This window comes from Monodon monoceros, unplaced genomic scaffold (assembly GCF_005190385.1).
Source record: "Monodon monoceros isolate NGI ecotype Baffin Bay Population unplaced genomic scaffold, NGI_Narwhal_1 Super_Scaffold_18, whole genome shotgun sequence".
Classification (NCBI taxonomy): Eukaryota; Metazoa; Chordata; class Mammalia; order Artiodactyla; family Monodontidae; genus Monodon; species Monodon monoceros.
Genome location: NW_021703774.1, coordinates 164,495,668 through 164,520,062, shown reverse-complemented (window position 1 = coordinate 164,520,062; position 24,395 = coordinate 164,495,668). Strand labels below are relative to the sequence as shown.

The window sequence follows — 24,395 nt, the reverse complement described above, 5'->3', positions numbered from 1 at the left end:
TTTATACTTTTTAAAAAATTCTTTTAAATTGAAGTATATAGTTGATGTACAATATTATGTAAGTTACAGGTGTACTGTATAGTGATTCACAATTTTTAAAGGTTATTTTCCATTTATAATTATAAAATACAGGCAATATTCCCTATGTTGTACAATATATCCTTGTAGCTTTTTTTTTTTTTTTTTTTTTTCGGTACGTGAGCCTCTCACTGTTGTGGCCTCTCCCGCCGCGGAGCACAGGCTCCGGACGTGCAGGCTCAGCGGCCATGGCTCACGGGCCCAGCCGCTCCGCGGCATGTGGGATCCTCCCGGACGGGGCCACGAACCCGTGTCCCCTGCATCGGCAGGCGGACTCCCAACCACGGCACCACCAGGGAAGCCCTGTAGCTTATTTTATACATAGTAGTTTGTACCTCTTGATCCCCTACCCCTATATTGCCCCTCCCCCCTTGGGTTTTATACTTTATATCAACAATCCCCAACCTTTTTGGCACCAGGGACCCGTTTTGTGGAAGACAGTTTTTTCACGGGGAGGGGGAAATCGTTCAGGTGGGAATGCGAGCGACGGGGAGCAGTAGATGAGGCTTCACTCGCTCGCACGCCGCTCACCTCCTGCTGTGTGGCCTGGTTCCTAGCAGGCTGAGGACCAGTACCGGTCCGAGGCCCGGGGTTGGCGACCCCTGCTTTATATCATTAGAATCACACTATATATACTCTTGGGTCAGCTTCCTTCACTCAGCCTCACCTTTGCAGGATTCATCCATGTTGGTGTATAGAGTTCTCAGTTATTCATTCTCATTGTTGTGTGTGGATTACCTTCTTGTGAACCCATACAATGGATTTATCCATCCTGCTGAAGTTGGACAGAGTTTTGAAGCCATTATGAACAGGGCTGATATGAACATTCTTATATATTCTTTTGGTGAACACATGTACATTTCTGTTGAAGTTAAATGGGTCAGAGGGCATGTGTATGGTGTCACCTTGGTAGTACTGTCAGCTTTCCAAAGTGGTTGTACCAATCTACACTCTACCAACAGTGAACAGATACTCTGGTAGTCCCAATTCCTTGCCAATACTTGGACTTTTCTTCACACACAAAGGGAGGATTTGGGGGTGATTCCTCCCTACCTCCACTTCTTAGAGCACTGACTTTCAATTGATGATGTAAATACTTACTATGCCAAGCACTGGAGTGGAAACGAACAAGGCAAAGTCTCTGCTCTTAGAAGCTCCCAGTGTGGTAGGTGAGATGGACCAGGAAGAAATTACTTTCAAAACAGAGAGGTACATGCAGTGATTGTATTGATATTGTATATCAATTTAATAACTTTTTTTCTGATGTTAGAATTTACTCTAGTAATGTTTGGAAACTAAAGTAGACTTAAAGAATTAGAAGTCATCTGAAATCCCACCACTCAGAGTTAAATGCTGTTAGACGTTAGATGAAAGGTATTTCCTTTCAATTCCTGTGCTTTCCTTCCCACCACCTGTCCCTGCCCCAAGCCAGGTTTTTAAGAAGCCAGGTGGACAAGGAACGCAGTAGAAAAGCACCGGAGTGCACTTAAAAAAAATTTTTTTTGGCTGTACCTCGTGGCATGTGGGATCTTAGTTCCCCAACCAGGGATCGAACCTGTGCCCCCCTGCAGTAGAAGTGCAGAGTCTTAACCACTGGACCATCAGGGAATTCCCTCCATGCACGTTTTTAAGGTTGAATCAAAAGCCCTTTTTCCAGTTAGAGTGGTTTCTTACCTAACAGCCCACTCTGTCTAATGGTAGAATGTTGTGTATCACTGCCATTTCCCACAACAAATGAAATGATCATTTTTATCTTGATTTTGGTGGAAATAATAACATTATTTCCCAGTGAAACTCTTACCATTTAAAATTCCTCATCTTCCAGTAACATTTATACACAACATGGTTAGTATTTACATTTCGCAGCTGCCAATGGGATTATCCCATGTGATCCTAACAGGATGACCACAGTTTAAAAACGTTCTTAGGCCATTAATACATGCTCATTTTAGGCAATTTGGAAAATTCAAAAAAAAAATTAAAGAAGAAATAATCATTCACAGTCCTACTGCCCAGAGAAAACCAGTTAACATTTTGGTGTATTTCCTTCCAGTTTTTTTTTTAATAACATTTTTAAAAAAAATTATAAAGGTAACATCTCAACACAGAAGGAAAATTTGGAAAATGCAAAAAAGGCAATGAAAAAATAATGAGTCATCTAAAATGTCACTGCCCAGAAATGGCCACACTTATAAGACAATCTTTTCCTGTATGTCCCTCCTATAGTTTTTATATCTCTCGCCATAAATGACAAGCTGTAGAACGTAGCAAATACAGTTGTTTGTAAGAGCGAATGTAGGTGTCCCTTAAGAAAAGGTGGACTCTTTGTTTTGTCTCTGATGTGCTTGGGACCTGGGTAATTCAAGGCTAAAGGCTGATGTTCTAGAACAGTGCTTCTCAAAGTGGGGTCCACGAACCAGCAGCAGCAGTAGCTGCAGCACCTGGGAGCTTGTTAGAAATGCAGTTGGAGTCTCTGGGCGAGGGGTGGAGGGTACTGGAATCTGTTTCAGCAATCCTTCTAGAAGATTCTGAGGCATGCTGCAGTTTGAGAAGCACTACACAGAAAGTGAACTCTGGTGGGTTCTGGGCTTCAGGTGGATTGAAAGTGGGAATTCACTTGGGAAAGGAGAAGGAACCACTTTGCAGCATGGAACTCATTTATGCCTATACAACTGTTTATGTGATGAAGCTTCTTGAGGGAGGGACCACCTAGGTTTTGCATCTAAATGCCTAGTCTCTTGTAATAGGTGAATAATGAATGAATCAACGAATAAATAAGTGAATGAACAAATGAACTCTGGAGCTGTGACCTTCATGTCTTTTTTTTTTTTTTTCTCCTAGGATTGGAACATCAATTAACTACTGACCACTGGCAGCCCACCCTTCCCACCCATATCCATCATACCTCTGGGCTCCAGAGAAAAAGCAGGTCTTGGAGTGCACCATGATTTCACCATTCTTAGTGCTGGCCATTGGCACCTGCCTTACCAACTCCTTAGTGCCAGGTAGGATTGGGGGCAAGGGTGGAGGGAGGGGGAGACATGGTGCAGGTAGGATAGGACGAGGGCAGTGTCTGTGTTCAGGGTCATAGAACCATCCAAAGTATTTAAGAGCTGGAAACAAATGTTCAGAGCAGGAAATCCCAGCCTCTACATGTGCTAGTGTTGGAAAGGTCACTCTTTTTCCCTTTTTATTATTCTTTAATTGGGGTTTCTATTCTCTCTTAACTCAAAGAATCTGAAATAGAACTTTATAAACTCTTCCAAGTCGCGGTGTGTTAAGTCTCCTGTTGGCTTCGTCTGCTTAACTCTCCCTCATGATAGTACATTTCCTTATATTTTGTAATTCTTGCTTGTAAACTCACCTTCAACAGTTCTTTTGTTCTTGCTTCCTGTTGTAAACTCGTACAAGAGTGTTTCTACAGTGCAGTATTGTGTTTGATTCTTCAACTAATTCTATGAGAGTACTTATGTTAATTTCTCAGTTTTTGGTTCTTACACTATAAATTTGGAGTTGAGTTCACATTTTTATGACTGGCTTTCTGTCCCCATCCCTTCCATAGCTCCCAGGCAAAACATGTACCTGAAAAGTTTCAGCCTAGCCTTGTATTTGGTCTGACACTGCAAGGGTCCTTCAGCCTCAGCTCCTGTTTACCTTTCTGGTTTTGAATACCCTCTGAATTTCTGCCTCCTGGGGGTTTCCCTTCCCCCTTTTCTTCCTTTTTCAAGTAATATACTGTTCTTGATTTTTCTTTTTTTCAGCATTTTAGTGTCTGTTGTAGGAGGGGAGCCCTCCTTGGCTCAGTCCATCATGTGGCTGGAAGTCCCCACTTGCCCTCCCCAAACCTTAATTTCTCCATCTGTCCAGTGGAGATAATAATCTCTCCTCCTTAGGGCTGTTGTGGGAATTATAAGGGACAGTCACAGTGCAGGCAGGGAGTGGGTGCTCGTAGGAAGAATATATTTCAACAGATGAGGGAATTGGGATTCAGAGAAGGGACTGGCCCTCCCAGGTCACGCAGCAAGTCAGTAGCAGCCCTGGGGACTGAACCTGAGCCGCTAGGTTCCCAGGCCACTGCTCCCTCTGCGGTCCCATGATGCCTTTCGGCTTGTGTCCTTGGGGGCCCAAGGTCACTCTGGGACCGAGTCCCTGCTTTCTCAGCACTCACAACCCACCTGAGCGAAAGGTGAGCAGATGGATGAAATGTGAGAAGACGAAAAAGCGACAAGATGAAAAATCTTCAAATACTCAGCACTTCAGTTTTTTGCATGTTTCATTTTAGTCATTCTGATGGGTGTGTAGTGGTGTTACATCATGGTCTTTAACTTTTTTAAAAAAATTAGGTGTAACTTACAGCAAAGTGCACAAATCTTAAATGTATAGCTTGATGAGTTTTGACATATTTTTGTACCCATGTAACCATCACCCGGATCAAGAAAGAATATTGATCATGGGACACCAAGGGCTTTCCTGTGCCCCTCCCAACTACTGCCCCCACCCCGCCCTGCCCCAAGCCAGAGGAAGTGACTAGGCTAACTCCTGTCACCTTAGTCGAGTTTTGCCTGTTTTGAGCTTCGTATAAATGGAGTCATACGGTACGTACTGACAAGCACTCTTCACGTAGCATTCGTTACAGCGCGAGCATTTCTGAGTGTCGCTTAGTGGTCTCCAAACACAATGGCCTCCTGATACTCAGTTGTCCAAAGCCACCATTGCTTAAACCAGTCCTCTGACAATAAAGTCAGTTTGACACCCACTGAACCCTTCTCGGACCCTGGGGTGGCGCTGGTGAAAAAGACAAGGGCTCTGCCCGAGTCCCAGTCCTTCAGGGAGCAGGCACAGCAGGGAACTGGCAAACGGGTAACAGGGCTCACCTGGAGAAGTAGCAACGGGAATGGGGAGGCTGATGGCAGCCCAGCCCCGGGGGTGCTGTGCCAGGTGCTAGGGGGAGGGCAAGGTGGGTGGAAGTTCATCACCACCCAGATGGCACCCAAATGGCCAAAGAAGCTCCTTGACCAAAGCCCTGGCACCGTGGTATGTGGGAGGAAGGCGGGAGGGAGATTGAAACACGCCCAGAGCTGGTGGGATCCCTGATGAAAACCACTAGCCCAGGGAGTTTGCAGTTAGCAGATGCAAACTGTTACATGTAAAATGGAGAAACAACAAGGTCCTACTGTATAGCACAGGGAACTATATTCAATATCCTGGGATAAACCATAATGGAAAAGAATATGAAAAAGAACGTATCTATGTGTATAACTGGGTCACTTTGCTGTACAGCAGAAATTAACACAACACTGTAAGTCAACTACACTTCAATTAAAAAATAAATTTATAGGACTTCCCTGGTGGCGCAGTGGTTAAGAATCTGCCTGCCAATGCAGGGGACGTGGGTTCGAGCCCTGGTCCGGGAAGATCCCATGTGCCGCGGAGCAACTAAGCCCGTGTGCCACAACTACTGAGCCTGCACTCTAGAGCCTGTGAACCACAACTTCCGAGCCCATGTGCCACAACTATTGAAGCCCGCGCACCTAGAGCCCGTGCTCTGCAACAAAGAGAAGCCACCACAATGAGAAGCCCGCACACTGCAACGAAGAGTAGCCCCCGCTCGCCGCAACTAGAGAAAGCCAGCATGCAACAACGAAGACCCAATGCAGCCCAAAAATAAATAAATAAAATAAATAATTAAAAATCAATAAATAAACTTATAAGAAAAGCTTATATTTGGAAATAAAACAAACCCAAGTTTAAAAAAAAAACACTGGCTCAGGGCACTTGCCCAGGCTTTACCTCACTTGATCCTAGAACTGCCTGCGAGTAGCTATGTCCTCCTATTTTTCTGGGGCAGAAACTTGAGTGGCAGGAACTTGCCTAAAGGTGCACAGCTGGATGGAAGGGCCAGGGCTCTCCGGGCTCCAGCCAGTGGCCTCTGCCCGTGAGGTCTGAAATTGGGGAGCTTCAGAAGAGAGATGTGGCGCTGGGGGGCTGCCAGCGTGAAGGTGGGGGACTAAGGGATCAGGGTGGGGTGGGACCTCTAGGGAGAGGAGTGGGGCGTGGGTGGGTCCCAGGCTTGAGGTGGAGAACTGCTTCCTTCCATCTCCTTGCCTGCGCTACCTGCCCCAGGCAGGAGCACAGCCATGGAGATGTGTGGGTTTTCTGTTCCCCTGCGGCTCAGTCTCAGAATCCTGTTTCCTCATTCCACAACGTGGAGGAAGTTATGGTAGCCACCCTGTAAGGCTGTGGGGAGGGGAAGGCACTGTTGCCGTGTATGTGGCACTTGGCACGAGCCTGGGTACCACGAGTGTGTAAGAAAGGAGAGCTGTGCTCCTCACCCGCACAGCATGGGCCTGAGCTGGGCCAAGGGATGAGGCCTGTGTCTTCAGCCTATGAATGTGTAACATGGCCTTGGACAGGACCCTCCCACCTCTGCTGGCCTCAGCCTTCCTTCCATGCAATGGAGGCCAGTGAAAGAGAGAATCCCCAAGGAGCTCCCCTCTCTAGGCTTCTGTATTTTGATGGGCGGGTTTGATGGGGCCCGAGTACAGAAGACAAACCAGCAGATGGTGGCAGGGACCCCGACCCCCGTGGAAAGGGATCCTGGGCCTCTGCTTGGATGAAAAGGGGATTCCAGGACTTACTGGGGTGGGGGGGCATCGATCCTCTCCTGTGGGTCAGGTGTGTCACTTTCCTTATCTAAATCCTGTCCTCGTGAAGACCCCGAGAGGAAGGTACAAACACCTGCATCTGATGGGGAGGAGACTGAGGTCCAGGGAACTCACTTGTCCACACAGCTGCTGCTTGGCACAGATGCGGTTCTAACTGAGGACTGTCGGGCACTAGAGTGTTCTTTCCACTGGAGAATTGACGACTAGACTCATGGACATGAGAGAGAGAGAGAGGAGAGGGCATTCCTGGTTCCCAATTTTTCTCAAGATTAGGGACACAGAACGTCTTTGCTAATTTATCCTTACAGGAGTGAGGCTGTTCTTGGCTACTTTAAGTTTGATACGTTAAACAACAGGCAAGTCTTGCTTTCCAGCACAGCTGAATAGCTGTTTGCTAAGTCAGGTTCCTGCGGAGCCTACTTTAATGAATAAGCCAAGCAGAGTTTCTAATTGATGGCTGGACACATCTGGGGGCTCCTGCAGTTGGAAGTAGTTTGTTCTCCTGAGTAAGTTAAACATCACCCTCCTAACTGTGCTAGCACAATTCATTTCCTGCCTTTGCACAATGTCTCTCTGCTGGGTGGAAGGAAAGAGCGTGGGCTTTGGAGTGAAGCCCAGCTCTGCCAGTGTCTGCCAGAGCGGTGTGGCCTTCCTGGGCAAGTCGCTTGGTGTCTCTGAGCCTTGGTTTTTCCAGTCTCAGATGTGGGTCGAAGACCCAGGGTCCACAGGCTCGTTTGGAGGATGGGACCGGCATGGGTTTTGCAGATCTCACGACGGCTGTCTGAGATGGGCAACTACTGCTTCCTCTGCCGAGTCCAGGCAGCCTTCTGCAATGAGAAGTTGGTGTCTGTAGTGGCTGGGGATGGGAAGCTGCCCCACCCCCTCCCAAATAACTCTGCCTCTCTGTCGGTACAGAGAAAGAGAAAGACCCCAAGTACTGGAGAGACCAAGCTCAGCAGACCCTGAAAAATGCCCTGAGGCTTCAGACTCTCAACACCAACGTGGCTAAGAATGTCATCATGTTCCTTGGAGATGGTGAGGCCTGGGGGCCCAAGGGAGGGGCTGGATGGGGGCCCAGGGAGCCAGGCAGAGGTGAAGGTGGCTGTGTTGTAGAGGCTGGGGCCCTGGGGGCATGTTGAAGAGGATGGGAGAGCCGGGCTGTGAACCCCAATGGTCTCGGGGGGGAAGGAGGAAAGGGACCACCCAGTCATGCTCTGGTGCCCACTGCTCAGCCTGCCTTGGCACCTAACTCTAGAGAGCTCTGGGTACCCAAGAGGGCTGATTGGAGAGGCTGGGAGCCCGAGAGACTGAGCCCCCCTGACCCCCGTTCCCCACCCCCCGCCACAGGGATGGGCGTCTCCACGGTGACGGCGGCCCGCATCCTCAAGGGTCAGCTCCACCACAGCCCCGGGGAGGAGACCAGGCTGGAGATGGACAAGTTTCCCTACGTGGCCCTCTCCAAGGTGAGCTCCAGCCCCAAGCCTCCCACCTCTCAGGAGGAAAGGGCAGGGGAATGGCATTCGCTGGAACCCTCAAACCTGCTGGCAATGCAGTCAGCCCTCCTGGGGGCTCTGTGGCCCCTCTGTGAATTGAGGACAGTAGCGGCTGCTTCCCAAGACTCTGGGGATTTCAGCTCATTGATTTCAAAATCTATTGACGCATAACATACATAGAGAGAAGTGCACCGGTGTACAGAGTGAATTTGCAAAAACTTTGCACGTGTCTGTATGACCAATATCCAGGTTGAGAAACTGAACATGACAGCAGCCAGGGGTCCCCCCGCACCCCCCTCCAGTCCTTGCTCCTTGACTTCTAACAGCATAGATTAGCTGTTCCTGCCTTTGTATTTGACGTAAATGGGATCACGCAGTGTGTACTCTGTGCATGGGGTTCTGTTACCTTCGTTCTCTCCCAAGGCGGCTCAGATAGAAAGTGGTAGCTTTGTTTCTGGTGTTGTAGTTGCTGGTGGCCGTGGTGTCACATAATAAAGGTCCTTTAGACACTCTGGGCCAGGCCCTGGGCTCCCTTCCGGGGGAACAGCAGGGGCTGTAATGTTTCCTGGTCTTCGAGGAGCTCTCAGGCTGGCGGGGCAGGGAGACGGGAAGATAGTTTCCGACCAGAGGTCTGAATAGTGGGGGGGGGTCCCCATTTCCCCATCCTAGATCCTGCCTCCCCCTAACTTTCCCTCCCCTTCCCCAGCCTCCCTCACTCCCTCAAGAAGCCCCTCCATCTCCCTTCTCCACGGCTCACCTGCCTCCCCCTCCCCCTTACTGGCTTCTGCAGCCCCAGACCCAGAGAGACCCAGCCCCCATTTCTCTGCCAACCGAGTCTCCACATATTGGAACATTGCGTTCCCGCCCCTTCCTGCAACCCTGGCTGCCAGGGCACTGGGCGTGGGCAGGAAGCAGGCAGCTAGGTGATCCTGTGGCTCTGGGGGGACCTCGGTGGGTAGCAGGGCTCAGCCAAGGCCGCGGGAGGCCTCTGTCTCCCTCATGCCCAGGCCCCATGGTGTGAGTGGGGGTCGGAGGGCAGCCAAGGCCGGGCCACCTCCTGACCCTCCTTTCCCGCCTGCAGACGTACAACACCAACGCTCAGGTCCCCGACAGCGCGGGCACCGCCACCGCCTATTTGTGTGGGGTGAAGGCCAATGAGGGCACCGTGGGAGTGAGCGCAGCGACCCAGCGCACCGACTGCAACACCACTCAGGGCAACGAGGTCACCTCCATCCTGCGTTGGGCCAAGGACGCAGGTGAGTGGGGCGAGTGGTGGGGAATGGGCCTGGCTCTGTGGCCTGTCTGAGCCTCTTTCCAACCGTACAATGGGGAGAGGGTAGAAGAAGATGCTCTCCAGGGCCCTTCCAGCTCTGAGGTTCTGGGCCTCTGTGAAATAGTCATGGATTCCTTTCCATGACAGCGAAAGCTAGTGGTTTAGGGGGTCACTCAGGTGTGCGTTTGCTCCCAGCTCATTTCCCTGAGTCTATTCCTTTGACTATGAAATGGGCATGAAAATATAGCCCCCTCCCAGGGGAGGGGAGGGTGAGGGAGGTCAGGAACGAGCCCAGCACTGTTCCTGTGGAAGTCCAGTAAATGTCTACCCCTTCTCCCTTCCTCCTGGGAATTGGGAGGCCCTGGAACGTGCCCCCAGGGACTTTGGAGTCAGGCTATGAGGCTGGCTGACATAGGTGACAGAACCACACTCCACCTGAGAGCCCTTCGGAGGGGCCCTTGTGTTCCTGCAGGGCAGCGGGGGGGCTTCCTGCAGGGTGGGGCTCTGCAGGGTCCTTGGTGGAGGGGAGGGCTCCAGCCCAGGTGCTCACAGCTCAAGGGCCCTCAGGACGGGGGAGGGTCACAGAGGCAGAGTATCTGAGCTGCCGGGACATTTGGAAGCCGCCAACCCCACCTTTAGTACGGATGGGGAGACTGGGGCCCAGGCAGGCAGCAGAACTGACCTGTCTTTAGCTAGGAGAGGGAGGGGGAAGACAGCTTGGACACGCCCATTTCCAGGCGAAACCAACCCCTCCTCTCCCACACCCCAGGGAAATCCGTGGGCATCGTGACCACTACGCGAGTGAACCACGCCACCCCCAGCGCCGCCTACGCCCACTCTGCTGACCGGGACTGGTACTCGGACAACGAGATGCCCCCGGAGGCCCTTAGCCAGGGCTGCAAGGACATCGCCTACCAGCTCATGCACAACGTCAGGGACATCGAGGCGAGTGCGGGAGTGCAGCCAGAGTAGGGGCTTGTGGGTCCGAGGCCTCAGGCCTAGACTGGCCTGGGAAGAGCAGTTTGGCCTGGCTCCCCACACACCTGGGAGGGCTTCCAGCCCATTAGGGGATTTGCGGTTGGGGCAGGGAGGCACTGTAGGATTTCTCTGCAGTGGGGCTGAGGGATGAATCCTGATGTGGCCGCCACCACACCTCAAGAACCAGGCGCCCAGGGATTATTCTGTAAATTGGAAACTGGCGCTGCACTGGAGCGTGGGGGTGACACAGTGCCATCTCAGGGGAGTACCTGCCCTGTACATTCCCACATGCACAGACAGGCACGCGTCCCGTGCACTCAGGCAGCATGCCCAGAGAAAAGGCGGTGTGGGCCGTGGTTAGCCCGAGCTCTTACTTTTAAAACTTGGGTTCCAATCCTTGCCCTGCTGTTTGCTAGCTGTGTGACCTTGGGTCAGTTACTTAACCTCTCTGAGCCTTCCCTTCTACAACCCTTTTGTGAAATGTACCTACCTTATAAGCCCATTGCAAGATCTAAATAAAATAATCCCTGTAGAGTTTAGCCCTGGGCCCAATGCCGAGTGAGTGCTCAGAATGTGGTAGCATTTATGCACAAGCAGCCACATGTCCCTGCCCTGAAACACCAGCTTCGACATACGGAGCAGGCTTAGCACATGTGCACCCCAGCATTGTCCACCTGATGTTCAGATGGGTCCCTACTCTGTGTTCTTAAATGAGAACCTCTGGCTTGTTCCCTTTTCAGACTCTTGTTACCTACTGCCAGGGGCTGGTGAGGGAGTGAGGGGACTTCGGCCCCCAAGCCTAGAATGGGGGTTCAGTGAGGCTCAGAGAGCCCCCAGGTCCCTCCTACCCCTTACCTCTGTTTCTACCCCCACCAGACAAACTTCCTGGCTCCCAGACCCACCCTCTGCCCCCCCATGCCATCCCCCCAATTTCTAAGTGCCACCCGGCCCCTCTTCCAACCCCTCATTTTTCTGAGCAGTGGACTGAGTTGCCCCTCTCGGGACACGTAGTCCCGTTGATCGCTCCTAGCAAGCGACTGTGTCAGGCAAAGCCGCCGTTCTGACTTTGCCTGTACCCAACTCATGTCCTGGGACAAGTCGCTTCCCCTCCCCAAGCCTCAGTGTTCCCACCTGTGCAACAGGGGCCGAGAGCCCCACCTGCCCCCTCCCAGGGCCGCTGGAGGCTGAGATGAGGTCATGGATGTGAGAACATTTGTTGTACAAGCACAGGGTGTAATTACGGGGCTGCTCTTGAGAGAGATTTGGCAGCAACAGCCTGAGAAGGGGACAGGAGCTTAAATGAAGGCTTCTGTGGGGCGGGGGGGCGGGGGGGGAGGGGTGTTAACTGGGTTTAGGGGGGTGGTAAGCCGCAGAGGCCACTGGGGGATGAGCTAGGGCGTGAGTGTGGAGGTGGGGCAGCTGTGAGGATTGCCCCTCCTCCCTTTCCTCTCTCAGCCTCCTCGTCCTTCTCTCTCCCCTCTGCCCCTGCATCAGCACCACCCCAAAGCCCCCCAGCCCCCAGGCTGTACATGAAACAAAAATCCTGGTGTCCGCCCTGAAAATAAATATCTTTTGCTAAAAAAAAAAAAAAAAAAAAAAAAGAAAAAGAAAAATGAAAGACACAAACCCAAACCCCAAAGCCAAACAGCAAGTCTGTTATTTGGGAGTTTAATGAGTGTGTGAAGTGCCTGCTGGGGCTGGAAATGATGAGACTCCAGGCAAGAAGATTGGGGGCTTCATTTTCCGTTCTGAAAATGCCAAGGGGTCAGGTTCTGTGGGAACAATTTGGGTGGGCGGGGGGCCAGTGACCCGGGGTCCCCTTCTCCTTTTTTAACAGCCTGCCCTGCCCCCAGAGCTCCTGGCTGGAGCCGGCAGTGAGGAACTTGGAACTACTTGGATCTCTACTACTTCTGGCCGTTGAGAATACCTTCCACGGGAGGCCAGCCCCAGGTGCCGGGACTGCACTGCGTCACTGCATTTCCTCCTGGGACAGTCCAGTGGCTGGGACAGTCCTGTGCGTGGGCGTTACTTCCATGTTATAGTTGAGGAAACTGAGGTGCAGAGAGCTTAAGTGACAAGCCCTTGGTCAAGATGCAGGAGAGTCAAGATTCAAACCCAAGTCTGACTTCAGAGCTCTTTCTGGTTCCCCAGGATCCAGGCTGGTCCTGGGGTCAGCATGTACCCCTCACCTGTACCACCTGTACCACCGGCCTGGACTCCTGGCTCCCCCTCCACTGGAACCTGGGTTCTGAGGAGGGAGCTGGAATGGAAGGTTGAGAAGGGTGCCCATGAAATGCCAGTCCCAGGACAGTGGATCTGAGGCCAGCCGTCACTGGGTCTGCTCTCCCAAGGTGTCAGCCAGGGGCAGCGGCCTGGGCTGACGCCCACGGTGACAGGAGGACACCGGTGCGGTGGTCACTGCGGGCGGCGGCTAGTATGCTCTTGGTCCCCGTTCTAAAAATAGCCAGGACTTCAAACACGGACTCCCCAGGAAAACAAACAGTCCCGCGTCCGTCTGCCCAAGCGGGTCAGCACAGTGGGTAAAATTAGCCTGGCGGTGACTACACAGACGTAAGTACTGGTCCTCTGTTTGCCAGGCGTCCAGCTGGGCTGCCCCAAGACCTCCCTGGCTGTGGGGGGAGGAGGCTCTCAGAGTCCCCATCCTCAGCTCCATGGACGCCGCAGGGCCCTGGTGCCGGGGCTGGAGGAGCCTCGGGTTTGAATCCTGGCTCTGCCCCTCACTGGCCGTGTGGCCTTATGGGAAAGAAATCACATTTCTACACCCATTTCTTTGTTTGGAAAACAGGTGACACGGGTTCCCTTACAGCCTTGGTATGACGTTGAATAAGATCATGTATCTCAAGTCCTTAGCGCCTGACATACACTCTGTACATGGTATTATTCTCACAGAAGCCCAAGTTATGCGTCGGGCTTCTGGAAAGCCGAATAAGGGAGGTTAGCTCCAATATTTCACCCAGAAGCCCAAATCACAGTCCCAATAGCCTCGTGATTTCATCCCTGCCCCCGAGCTGGAGAAGTGGAGGCTCGGGGAGGGCAGCGTGGACTGAAGCCAGGACTCGCCATGCTGGAGAAGCTTCCACTCCACCCGCCGGGCCTCCAGGAGCCCAGCTCTCCAGGCGGACACTCTGGAGCCTCTGGACGTCATGGCGCCCTGGGCTCCTCATGGCTGTGTCCCCTTTAGGTGATCATGGGGGGCGGCCGGAAGTACATGTTCCCCAAGAATAGAACCGATGTGGAGTATGAGATGGACGAGAAGGCCAGGGGCACGAGGCTGGACGGCCTGAACCTCATCGACATCTGGAAGAGCTTCAAACCGAAACACAAGGTAGCCTGTCCGGGGTCCTGATGGCTGCAGGGTATGCCTGCAGTGGGCAGGGCTGCGGGAGTCCTCTCTGAATCCGTGTTCATTTCTGTAGAATGGGGTCATAATTCTTACCTCAATGGGCTCAGAGGGCCTTACAGATATATGAACGGCACACAGTAGGTGCCCATCAATTCCTTCCTTCAAGACCACAGTGAAATACCTTCAGGCGGTAAGGAGGAAGGTGGACCAAGGATAACCTGCAGAGACGTTCAGTCCACCTGCACCCCTACTGTGTACAGGGCCCCTGGCTAGGCATGAGGTCCAAAGGATGAGTCAGATGGTTAAGGAAACGTGGAATGCTGTGTGCTTGGATGGCGAGACGCCCAGGAGCTACGGGAACCCAGAGGGGACAGACCACAAGGGTGGGGCTGAGAAGCCCTGACAAGGGGGAGGAAGGGGAGGAGGCGATATTGGGAGGGTCTTGCAGGCAGAGGTGGCAGGGAGGGGCCGGGCCGGGCACGTGCTGGCCTGCCGGAGCGTGGGAAGACCTGGGCGCTGGCCCCCTGGAGCAGCTCTGGCCCTTAAAATCCGTCTGCCGGCCGCTGGGCCTGGGGCAGCTGGGGTCTAGAAATGACTGCGGTCAGGGCTGAAGACAGTGGGAAGCAGCCTGGCAGCCACTTTGATGTCACTCCGGGGTTGGGTTTCTGAGGGTTCCAGGACTGGCCCCCGGGGAGGCCTTGTGGGATAGGGCTGGGCCAAGAGCGGGGTGGGGGGTAGGGGCTGGGAAACGGCCCCCCGGGGCTGGTAGGGGTGGGACTGAGCTGCTTTGAACCTTTCCCACTCCTGAGTCAGCTCAGGCTGGACCAGAGCCCCATCCCAGCCCGAGTCAGAGAGACACCGCCACTCCCAGCCTCAGTTTCTCTACCTGGAACATGGGACCGGAGCTTATAATTCTTCTTGCCCAGGCAGGGGGCTTACCCTGGAACTCAGTCTAGACACCAAGAGGGAGAGAGGCACCCACATCACTGGACCGAACAGGGTATCACTTTGAGGTTTCAGAGAAGCCACACATTCTTTGCAAATCATGCCTTAGTATGGGTTAATCTGTGTGTCTCAGTGTCCTCATCCGTAAAATGAGAATACAGTACCTACCTTGGGTGGGTGATGTGAGGGACAAATGAGATAACATAGGAGAATCATCTCAGTGAAGGAGGGGAGCTCCACTTTCTTAGCCTTCCCACCCTCCTTCCCAAAGCAGCCCCTGAGGTTCAGAAACCTCTGATCCCAATGCCATTGGCCAGAGAAGGCAAGGGGCTCTCTAATGGACACACAGCTGATTCCTGGTAGTTCGGGACCCCCCGGTCTAGACCTGAATGGTGCCATCACCAGGCAAGCTGGCCAGCCCCTTCCCATGGCCTCTATGCCCTGGGGAAACAGCACTTCCTTTATCTCCCCCTTGGATGGGGTCCCCAGGGCAGAGCTAGGGCTTTGCTTCCTCCCTGGCTCTCCACAGCTCTCAGAATACACATAGCCCATACCTCTCAGTGGGCACTCAAGGCCGCCTGTGATCTGCATCTCCCTCTTCTTTGCTCCCTGATCCCTCCCCGTGCTTGGAACTCTGCTCCCTGACCCCAGGCTGATCAATTCCTGCTTGTCCTTCAAGGCCCCATTAGGACATCAGGAAGCTCTCTCTGATCCTGCCTCAAGGCTCACAGTGGTCTCTGGTCTCCAAATTCTCATCTCCCTGCATTAAAATTTCCCATTTATTTGCCATTTCTTGAAGGCAGGGATGGTGGGTCTTCGGGGAGGGATTTTAAATGACTGAAGAGAACCAGTACATGCCGCAGACTCTGAGACCAGCTGGGGTTAGTCCTTCCGACTTCCCCAGCCCCGCATGGCTGACACCGCCCTCCTTCCTAGCACTCTCACTATATCTGGAACCGCACCGAACTCCTGGCCCTCGACCCCTACACCGTGGACTACCTCTTGGGTAAGTGGAGGGGGGTGGAGTGGACATCCAGCTGGGTGCCCCGGGGACGAGGTCCCAGGCTGCCCCGCTACTTAGGGACCTTCGCCCTCAGGCTCCAGGACCTGGGAGGGGTGAGGGAGGGGTTCTGGTTCATAGAATTAGACCTGAAATCTGCTGGCTGTGCAGGGTGAATAGCTCCATTGAGCACAAAGGGAAACAAAGGTCAGAGAAAGGATGCGACCTCTGGCATGCCACACAGCCAGTTAGAATTAGGGCCCAGGTGAGTCTGAACCCTGGCTGGAGCTGGGACTTAAACAGATCCTAGACTGAGGAGCAAGGGGACCCAGAGCCAGCCCTGCTGCGTTGCCAGGGCAGAAGCCAGCCAGATTGTCGCCAGTGGTCTTGACTGGGGGGGGGGGTACCCCCATTTCCCCAGGGAGTGGGAAACAGGTGTGGGGCCTGGGGGCGGCTCCAGGCCAGGTGGAATGAGACCCTGAGTGCCACCATGCAGACATCTGGGTCCTCTTTCCCTTCTGGCTATTGGGCCAAGCAAGTGGTAGCAAGACCTCCTGCAAATCTTTCTCAAGGAGCACAGCCCCTGGGTCCTGGGTGTGTCACTGGAAGTTATGGACTTAGAGCTGGGCACCTGGAGGATCCCTCAGATACACACACAGCTCTCTACTTGCCTGGCTCACACAGCACACACCCCATACCCCACACTGGCTGTGTAGAGTTATGCATGTACCCATGGAGCAAGAAAGTTCTGTTCATGGATCTTAGAGCCAGAGTGCTGGGTTCAAATCCAGCTCCTATCACCCATGAGCTGTGCAACCTTGGGCAAGTGATTTCTCCTCTCTGTGCCACAGTTTTCTCTTCTATAAAATAAGGATAATGAATCCTCCGTAAAATGGGGATAACAATAGGGCCTACCTCAGGGTTGTCATGAGGATTAAGTGAGCTAATATATAAGTTACCTGTTGCTGCATAACAAATTATCCCAAAACTTTACAGTTTAAAACAACTATAAAGTTGTTTTATTTATAATGATTGTTGAACAATTTATTCCTTCACAGTCTCTCTGGGTCGAGAGTTTGCAAGTGATTTAGCTGGGTCTCTTGTGAGGTTGCAGTCATCTGAAGACTTGTCTGGGGCTGGGGCTTCCGAGGTGGGCCACTCATATGGCTCATAACTTGGTGCAGGCTGTTGGCAGGAGGCCTCAGCTCCTTGCCGCATGAATCTCTCCATTGAGTTGCTTGAGTGTCCTTACAACATGGCGGCTGGCTTCCCCCAGAAATGTAAGAGTATGCAAGGCCGAGGCCACAATGTGTTATGCCCTGGCCTGGAAGTCACGCACGATCATTTCTACAGTGTTCTGTTGGATACACCGGCTAGCCCTAGTCAGTGAGGGAGGGGCACACACGGGCATGAATTCCAGGAGGGAGGATTATTGGGCAGCATCTCAGAGGCTGGCGCCTAAGTGCTTCCAAAGCACATAGGACAGCGTGTGGCACAGAGTAAGCACTCTGTTCATCGGAGCCCTTGCTTGGCTGCGTGCAATCATGGAAGGGCAAGGTGTTCTGGAAGGACATCCAGGACTGGAAACACCAACCCAGTACTTGTGGAATCTTGTGACATGGGTAATCTTGTGACACTCTCCTTACTTCACAAGGGAAAAAACCGAGCTCGGTGAACAGAAGGGACAGTGAGCCCAACCCTTCTTCTGTTTCACTGCACAGGGCACTGAGCCCTTCAAGGCTGACCTGTAAATGACATGTAAATACACACCCAGGCTGCCTTGTTGAGGCCAGGACACAGTCTTCTGCCGTGTCCAGGGCTCCATGGGCTCAGGGTGGGCTGATGGATTGGAATCCCAGGTCTCCCACTTAGCAGCTGAAAATAGCAAGGTACTAAACACCTGAGGCTCAGTCTCCTCCTCTGTGAAATGGACACGGTGGTCGCTCTCACCATGGCGTGGCTAAGAAGATGAAAGGAGGAAGTGCGCCCAAAGCACCTGGCACAAGTCAGGCCCACAAGAGCCACCCAGATGAGCTTCCATCCCCCCACTTTACCCCCAAGCTGTGTGTGGGGAGCCTGTGCTCCCTGAGACACCCACATCCTCCCGGGTCCTCCTCAGGTCTCTTTGAGCCAGGGGACATGCAGTATGAGCTCAACAGGAACAACGTGACTGACCCTTCCCTCTCCGAGATGGTGGAGATGGCCATCAAGATCCTGAGCAAGAACCCCAAAGGCTTCTTCTTGCTGGTGGAAGGTAGGGGTCCAGGACCTGACTGCAGGGCCACTTCCCTGGGAGCTTCCAGATGGGTTCAGGGGTAGGGCGGTCCAGCTCTCAGAACTGTCCAGTTTGGGGATGAGCAGGGAGATTCCTTTAGGGAGATGGGTTGTGGAGGAAGGGGGGAAAAGGGGGCGGTGCTGAAGTTCCCAGCCCAATAAGCAGCTCTCCTCTGGGCGTGGAGATGGCACATCTGGCTTACTAGTCCAGGAAGGCTTCCTGAGAGAGGAGGCACGTTTCTTCCTTTTGGAAATACCTCCCCAAGGCCTGGCTCTGGAGGGGTGTGCAGGCCCCTCAGCTTCACTCCTCCCAAAAGACAAATCAGCAGGCCCTGGTAGACAAATGTGCTCTTAGCAGCTGCCTGGCTGGGCCCAAGGACACCGGCCCAGGGTCCTCCTCTGTAGGTGCCCATCGGTCTGCAGGAACCCTCGCAGCTGGACAACAGACCTCTGATGTTACTGGGCCCGTGTAGGAACAAGGTCAGAGAGGAGAAGGCCCAGGGCGGGCCCTGGGATATCCCGGGGTCCCCTGGGTTGGGAGAGCCAGATCCTTCAGGAGGCAGCGGTGCTGTATGCCGACATTCCTGGGGTTTCCCAGCACTGTTGTGAGGCCCTGGAGTCATTGTCCTGATGCTGCCACCCACTGGCTCTGTGACCTCTACCTGTACATTTCTGTAAAATGAGGCCAAAAATAGTCCCCCTCTCCAAGAAGGGTTATTAGCATCCATTGAGTTCAGAGACATAATGTACTTGGAACAGGGCCCAAAAGAGAATAAATCCTTGATGCTTCTGCTATTATCATTATTATGATTACACAGTAGCTAAGTCAATAGCAATAGGAAGTGAGAGGAAATGATAGTTTCCAGAATCTTCCAAGGTTCTAACAACTATTGTCTTTCATGTTCTAAATGGACACACGCACACGGACGTATTTGCACACATCCTGTCACCACACATACGCACACGCTCAGGCCCCTCCGCCCTCCAGAGGCCAGCGGCCGCCAGCCCAACTCGGCGGCTTTCTTGCCAAGCCCCGGGGTTCCCACTGAAGCACGGCGGTCTCGGCCTGGTCCTGAACGGGCCTCTGATGCCGAAGAACCAGCCAGGAACCAGTGGTGGTGAGCACGGGCTCCCCCGGGAGCGGTTTTCTTTGTGAGCGCGGCCAAGACTGGGCCCGCCAGACCAGCTGCTCCCAGAGCCACAACAAAGGAGGGATCCACCCTGCTAGCCTGCCGGGCCAGAGTGGTGAGGCCCAGGCTAGCAGGAAGGAGGGCGGCCAGGCGCCCAGGCTCAGGAGCCTCAGAGATGGGAGTGTCCACCAGGCATCGTCTTCCTGTTAGAGATGGAAGATGTTCTCTGAAGTCACACAGCCTTAGCCGTGACCTTTAAGCCAGGCTTAACGCCAGGCCTCCTGTGCTCATCTGGGGAGGTGGCGTGAGGTGCAGGCTTCCCCGGGCCTTTATGGAAGGCTGCCATAGGCACTGCCCAGGCATGGAGGGTCTTTCCCCTTTAGGAGCGTGCTTTACCCTCAGAGGGGATGTATTCAAAGCGGAGATGGAAAAACAGGGCTTTACAGCAAGTCACACCTGAATTCAAATCCTAGCAGATCCCACCTTGGACACGTCACTTCCCACTCCCGGCCTCAGCTGCTCCCTCTGTAAACGGGGCTAATCGTGCCCATCTCTGCCCAGGGCTGTTGTGAAAGGGAAACAAGACATCAGCTTATGGTGCCTGGCACCTAGTAGCCATTCAGGCATGTTGGGTCCCTTCCCTACCTCTCCAAGGTCTTCAGGGACACCGAGAAGCTGAAGAAGCAGCGTTGGGAGCCAAGTGGGGTGGTGGAGCTGCTTTAAACCCTGGCTTTGCACTCTCCATGCGTGGGCCTGTGGTCCAACAACTCGCCTTCTGAGGTGCTGTGAAGGTCGAATGGCTGTGTCAGGTGCCTCGTGTGGTGCCTGGCCCAGGGGAGTCCCCTGGCCATCACGGGATGGGAATTGGGGGTCAGATCTCCTTCCCCGCCCCCTCACTGGAGGCCTTTGCCTTGGTGTCCCAAGGGGGAAGGATTGACCACGGGCACCATGAGGGCAAAGCCAAGCAGGCACTGCACGAGGTGGTGGAGATGGACCGGGCAATCGGGCAGGCAGGCACCATGACCTCCGTGGAAGACACGCTGACCGTTGTCACCGCTGACCACTCCCACGTCTTTACCTTTGGCGGGTACACCCCCCGTGGCAACTCTATTTTTGGTAGGTGGGCCTCCATTGGGGTGGGCACTGGGCACTCCCAGGGTCTGCCCTCTGGGAGCAGGAGTGGGGTGGGAGACCTGGCAAGCCCAGGGCCTGGCACGTGTGAGACTCAGAATTGGGCAGGGAGGAGAAGTCACTGACAGGTGGGGGAACACAGGATGGGGGATGGAGTGAAGTGATGCCTGGGTGGGTGTATGGGTGGCCACCTGGATGATGGATGGGTAGAAAAATGAGAGGGAGGATGGATTAATGGACAGGGGAGAGGAGAGGATGGATGGATGGATGGAAGGATGGAGGGACAGACCAACAGATGGGAGGATGTGGGCACAGTGAAAACTGAAGGGTGGATGGTTGGAAATAAATTGGGTTTGGAAGGCGACTTCCTTGAAAGGGGACCCAGGGGTTGCCAAGCTGGGGGCTGGGGACTGTACTCCAACATGACCCCTGGACCAGTGCCTCCCTGTGCAGGTCTGGCCCCCATGGTGAGTGACACAGACAAGAAGCCTTTCACTGCCATCCTGTACGGCAACGGGCCTGGCTACAAGGTGGTAGGCGGTGAGCGAGAGAATGTCTCCATGGTGGACTACGGTAAGACTGCAAGGCCCAGAGCTGGGAGGGGACAGGGCACCCTCTTAGGGATGAGCTTGGAAACAGTGTAGTCCTGTGGTTAAGGCTCAGGGGGGTGTCTCAGAATAGCCAGGACTTGAGTCAGAACAACCTTAGTTTGAATCCCTCCTAAAATCTAGCAGCTCTGTGACCTTGAGCAAATAACTTCACCTTCCTCAGCTTCTGTTTCCTCCATATCTACCTCCTAAGTTTGTCTGAAGGACTAGATAGATCTGATGAGCTTAGCGTGGTGCCTGGCATGTGTAGGTACTTGCTATGTTACACTGTCGTTTTTACTGGCTGTATAATATTCCAGTGTGTGAGTCTTCCCAGTCTGCTTATCCAATTCCATATTGTTGGATGTTTGTTCATGATGTCCCCAGGGGTCCCTGGGGGCCTAATGGCACAGCCAATGGTAAGAGGCTCTCCTGGGTTGACTCTTCCCTTCTAATCCAGACGGCCCAGATGAGGTCTGGGGGTTGAGGCTTCTGTGTCAGAACAGACTCAGGCCCAAATCCTGTGGCCTGGTGCGAAATGACTTCCCTCCAGTGAGCCTCAGTTTCCTCTTCTATAAAATGGGGGCATTCAAGCCAACCTGGAAGGGGCACGGGGAAGCTACTGCATAGTGCCAGGCCCCTGGTAGGCTCTCAGCAAGTGTTTCTTCTGGCCCGCAGCTCACAACAACTACCAGGCACAGTCTGCCGTGCCCCTGCGCCACGAGACCCATGGCGGGGAGGACGTAGCCATCTTCGCCAAGGGCCCCATGGCACACCTGCTGCATGGCGTCCACGAGCAGAACTACATCCCCCACGTGATGGCTTACGCAGCCTGCATCGGTGCCAACCGTGACCACTGTGCCTCCGCCAGCTTGTCAGGCAGCCCCTCCCCAGGCCCTCTGCTGTTCCTGCTGGCCCTGCTCCCCCTGGCCATCCTGTTCTGAGGGCCCAGGGCCTGGGCATCTACCAGCCCACGACAGATGGCTGGCCTCCCTCTCCAAGTGCTGCCCACCCCTGGCAGCCCACACCTCAAGGGGCGGGAGGCAGAGGCCTCCACAGCCTCTGCAGCTGCCAGAAAGGGGACCCAGGAAACCAAAGTCTGCCTGCTGCCCACCTCGCTCCCCGCTGGAAATCTCCACCAGTTGCTGACCTCCAGCCTCTGCCCCCACCCGCTGCCCCTTTGGCCAACAGGGTAGGTTTCTCTTGGGCAGGCAGAGAGCATAGACTGCAGAACTTCTCAAAGCATCTTATTTTTCTAGCAGACGTATTTCTCCAGACCCAGAGGCCTTGGAGCTTCTACGGAACATTCCGGATCTGACCCTCCCACTCCCCTCTCCTTCCCTCTGGAACCCACCAGGCCCCACCAGGCTCATGTCCCTGTCCCCAAGCCCAGTCCTAACTGCAGGGGAGACCAAGTCCTTCTCCTCAGGACGGGGGTTTGCTCACTCACTCATTCCAAGGCCGCCTGGGGCTCCCAGGAAGTCAGCTCCTGGGACTGGCCATCCAGCCCAGGGTGGCCCAGGCTGGGAAGGGCAGCCTGGCAGAGCAGACACTTCCCAGCTCTGAACACACATGCCAGCTCCTCTCTGAAGTGACTCTCCTGTTTGGAGCAGCCAAAAATTTTTCGCTTTTTGATGTTGGTTAAAAGGGAACACAAAACATTGAAATAAAACTTTCCAAATATTTCTGAGGACAGGACTGAGTCTTTGTGGTCAGTGAGGAAGAGATTGAAATAAGATCATTTCTCTGGGAAGAACTGGACTCAGGGCCCAGGAGCACAGGTGGGGTTGGACGGGGAGAAAGGGGTCTCCTGCTGACCTGGGGACTTCACCGCTCATTACCTGGGCGACTTTGGACAAAGTCCTTTGTGTCTCTGCCTCTCCATTTCCTTATCTGTAAAATGGGAGACAGTCCACTCTGGGGTTGCCATGAGGATTAAAGAAGACTGCCTCTGTGCCCTGAAACCCACGGCAGGAAGGCCTTCAAGGGCCCTGGGACACCCTTGCTGCGTGGCGCTCACAAACAACTGCCCACCCTGGCCCATTGTAGCTGTTCCTCCATTCATTCACTCAATAAGCATTGAGTATGAGCCAGGCACCGTACTAGGTCCTAAGAATTTAGTGGTTGCCCTCACAGAGCTTCAGCCTAGATGACTGTGATTTTTCCATTCCTGATTGTCAAGCCCAGGTACCAGACTCAAGATTACACGTGATATTGGGGGTACACAGAGTTGCCCAAGTTTGCTCCTCTTTCCTCAATTAGAATCAAAGTCCCAATAATGATACTAATCCTAACAATTGATATTGATCATTTACCATCTGCTAATCTCTGTGCTTGATGCTTGTATGCATTCAGTTCATTTAATCCTCACTAGGAAGTAGGCCTCCATCATCCACATTTCTAGATGATGAAGCCAAGGGTGCAGGAGGGGATGTGAGTGCCCAAGGTCCCTCAAGTTGTGGAGCTGGAATTTGATTACAAAGTTCCCATACTTAATGACACGCTTTATTTCTTTATAATGCATTTCCAACCTCCTGCCAACCAGGCTTTGAGGCAGCCGGTCCTAATGACTCATAACGGGCCAGTTAAAGATGAACTTGGAAAGATGAGAAATTGTATGTCAGAAGCAGACATCCTTCAAGAATGAAAATGCAGCTGAGCAGATTTCTCTTTGAGTTTCCTAGCAGTCCTGTTAAAAAGGGAGGCACAGCCGAGCTGATGCTGGGTTAACAAATTAAACTACATGCCTACATTCTCGCCAGGACAGAGACCTCATCTTCAACTGTACATTACAGCATTTTCATTTGTTATTCTCATACCATCTTCATAATTTTTGTCATATCTCTGTACTATCATTTCCTAAACACTTCTTCTTTTCTTTTTTTAAATTTGTTTTGGCTGCACCAGGTCTTAGTTGGCGGCATGCAGGATCCTTAGTTGCGGCATGCGGACTTCTTAGTTGGGGCGTGCAAGCTCTTAGTTGCGGCATACATGCAGGATCTAGTTCCCTGACCAGGGATCAAACCCACATCCCCTGCACTGGGAGCACGGAGTGTTTACCCCCTGGACCACCAGGGGAGTCCCCCTAAACACGTCTTTAACTTCACATTTAAGCAGTCTGTTTTCAAAAGTTCACCAGGGACTTCCCTGGTGGCACAGTGGTTAAGAATCTGCCTGTCAACGCAGGGGACACAGGTTCGAGCCCTGGTCCGGGAAGATCCCACATGTCGTGGAGCAACTAATCCTGTGCGCCACAACTACTGAAGCCCGCATGCCTAGAGCCTGTGCTCCGCAACAAGAGAAGCCACTGCAATGAGAAGCCTTTGCACCGCAACAAAGAGTAGCCCCTGCTCGCCACAACTAGAGAAAGCCCATGTGCAGCAACAAAGACCCAACGCAGCCAAAAATAAATTTTAAAGAAGTTCGCCAGTACCACCCAAAATCAATTTACACGTCTCTGGGGTATGCAAACCATCC

The 24,395-nt window shown here is 53.3% G+C and overlaps 1 protein-coding gene and 1 non-coding gene across 2 annotated transcripts; one reads left to right on the top strand and one right to left on the bottom strand.

Annotated features, from left to right (window-relative positions):
- Positions 1-1,612: 1,612 nt before the first annotated feature.
- TRNAR-UCU lies at positions 1,613-1,686 on the bottom strand. The gene has a single exon. It is a non-coding gene; the product is annotated as a tRNA-Arg (tRNA).
- Positions 1,687-2,944: 1,258 nt separating this feature from the next.
- Positions 2,945-22,608, top strand: ALPL (alkaline phosphatase, biomineralization associated). Its single transcript, XM_029229891.1, has 11 exons — positions 2,945-3,083; positions 7,659-7,778; positions 8,091-8,206; positions 9,318-9,492; positions 10,279-10,454; positions 13,690-13,833; positions 15,733-15,802; positions 17,916-18,050; positions 20,125-20,316; positions 20,785-20,904; positions 21,597-22,608. Exons 1-11 carry the CDS (start codon positions 3,023-3,025, stop codon positions 21,860-21,862), a joined length of 1,575 nt encoding a protein of 524 aa, XP_029085724.1. The 5' UTR covers positions 2,945-3,022; the 3' UTR covers positions 21,863-22,608.
- Positions 22,609-24,395: the final 1,787 nt, after the last annotated feature.

What these genes read in the sequence shown, in the direction of transcription:
- ALPL (XM_029229891.1), top strand. Translation starts at nt 3,023, where the DNA reads ATGATTTCACCATTCTTAGTGCTGGCCATTGGCACCTGCCTTACCAAC. An exon ending in GCGTTGGGCCAAGGACGCAG is followed by an intron (nt 9,493 to 10,278) that starts GTGAGTGGGGCG and finishes CCCACACCCCAG; the next exon opens with GGAAATCCGTGGGCATCGTG. An exon ending in GCTTCAAACCGAAACACAAG is followed by an intron (nt 13,834 to 15,732) that starts GTAGCCTGTCCG and finishes CCTCCTTCCTAG; the next exon opens with CACTCTCACTATATCTGGAA.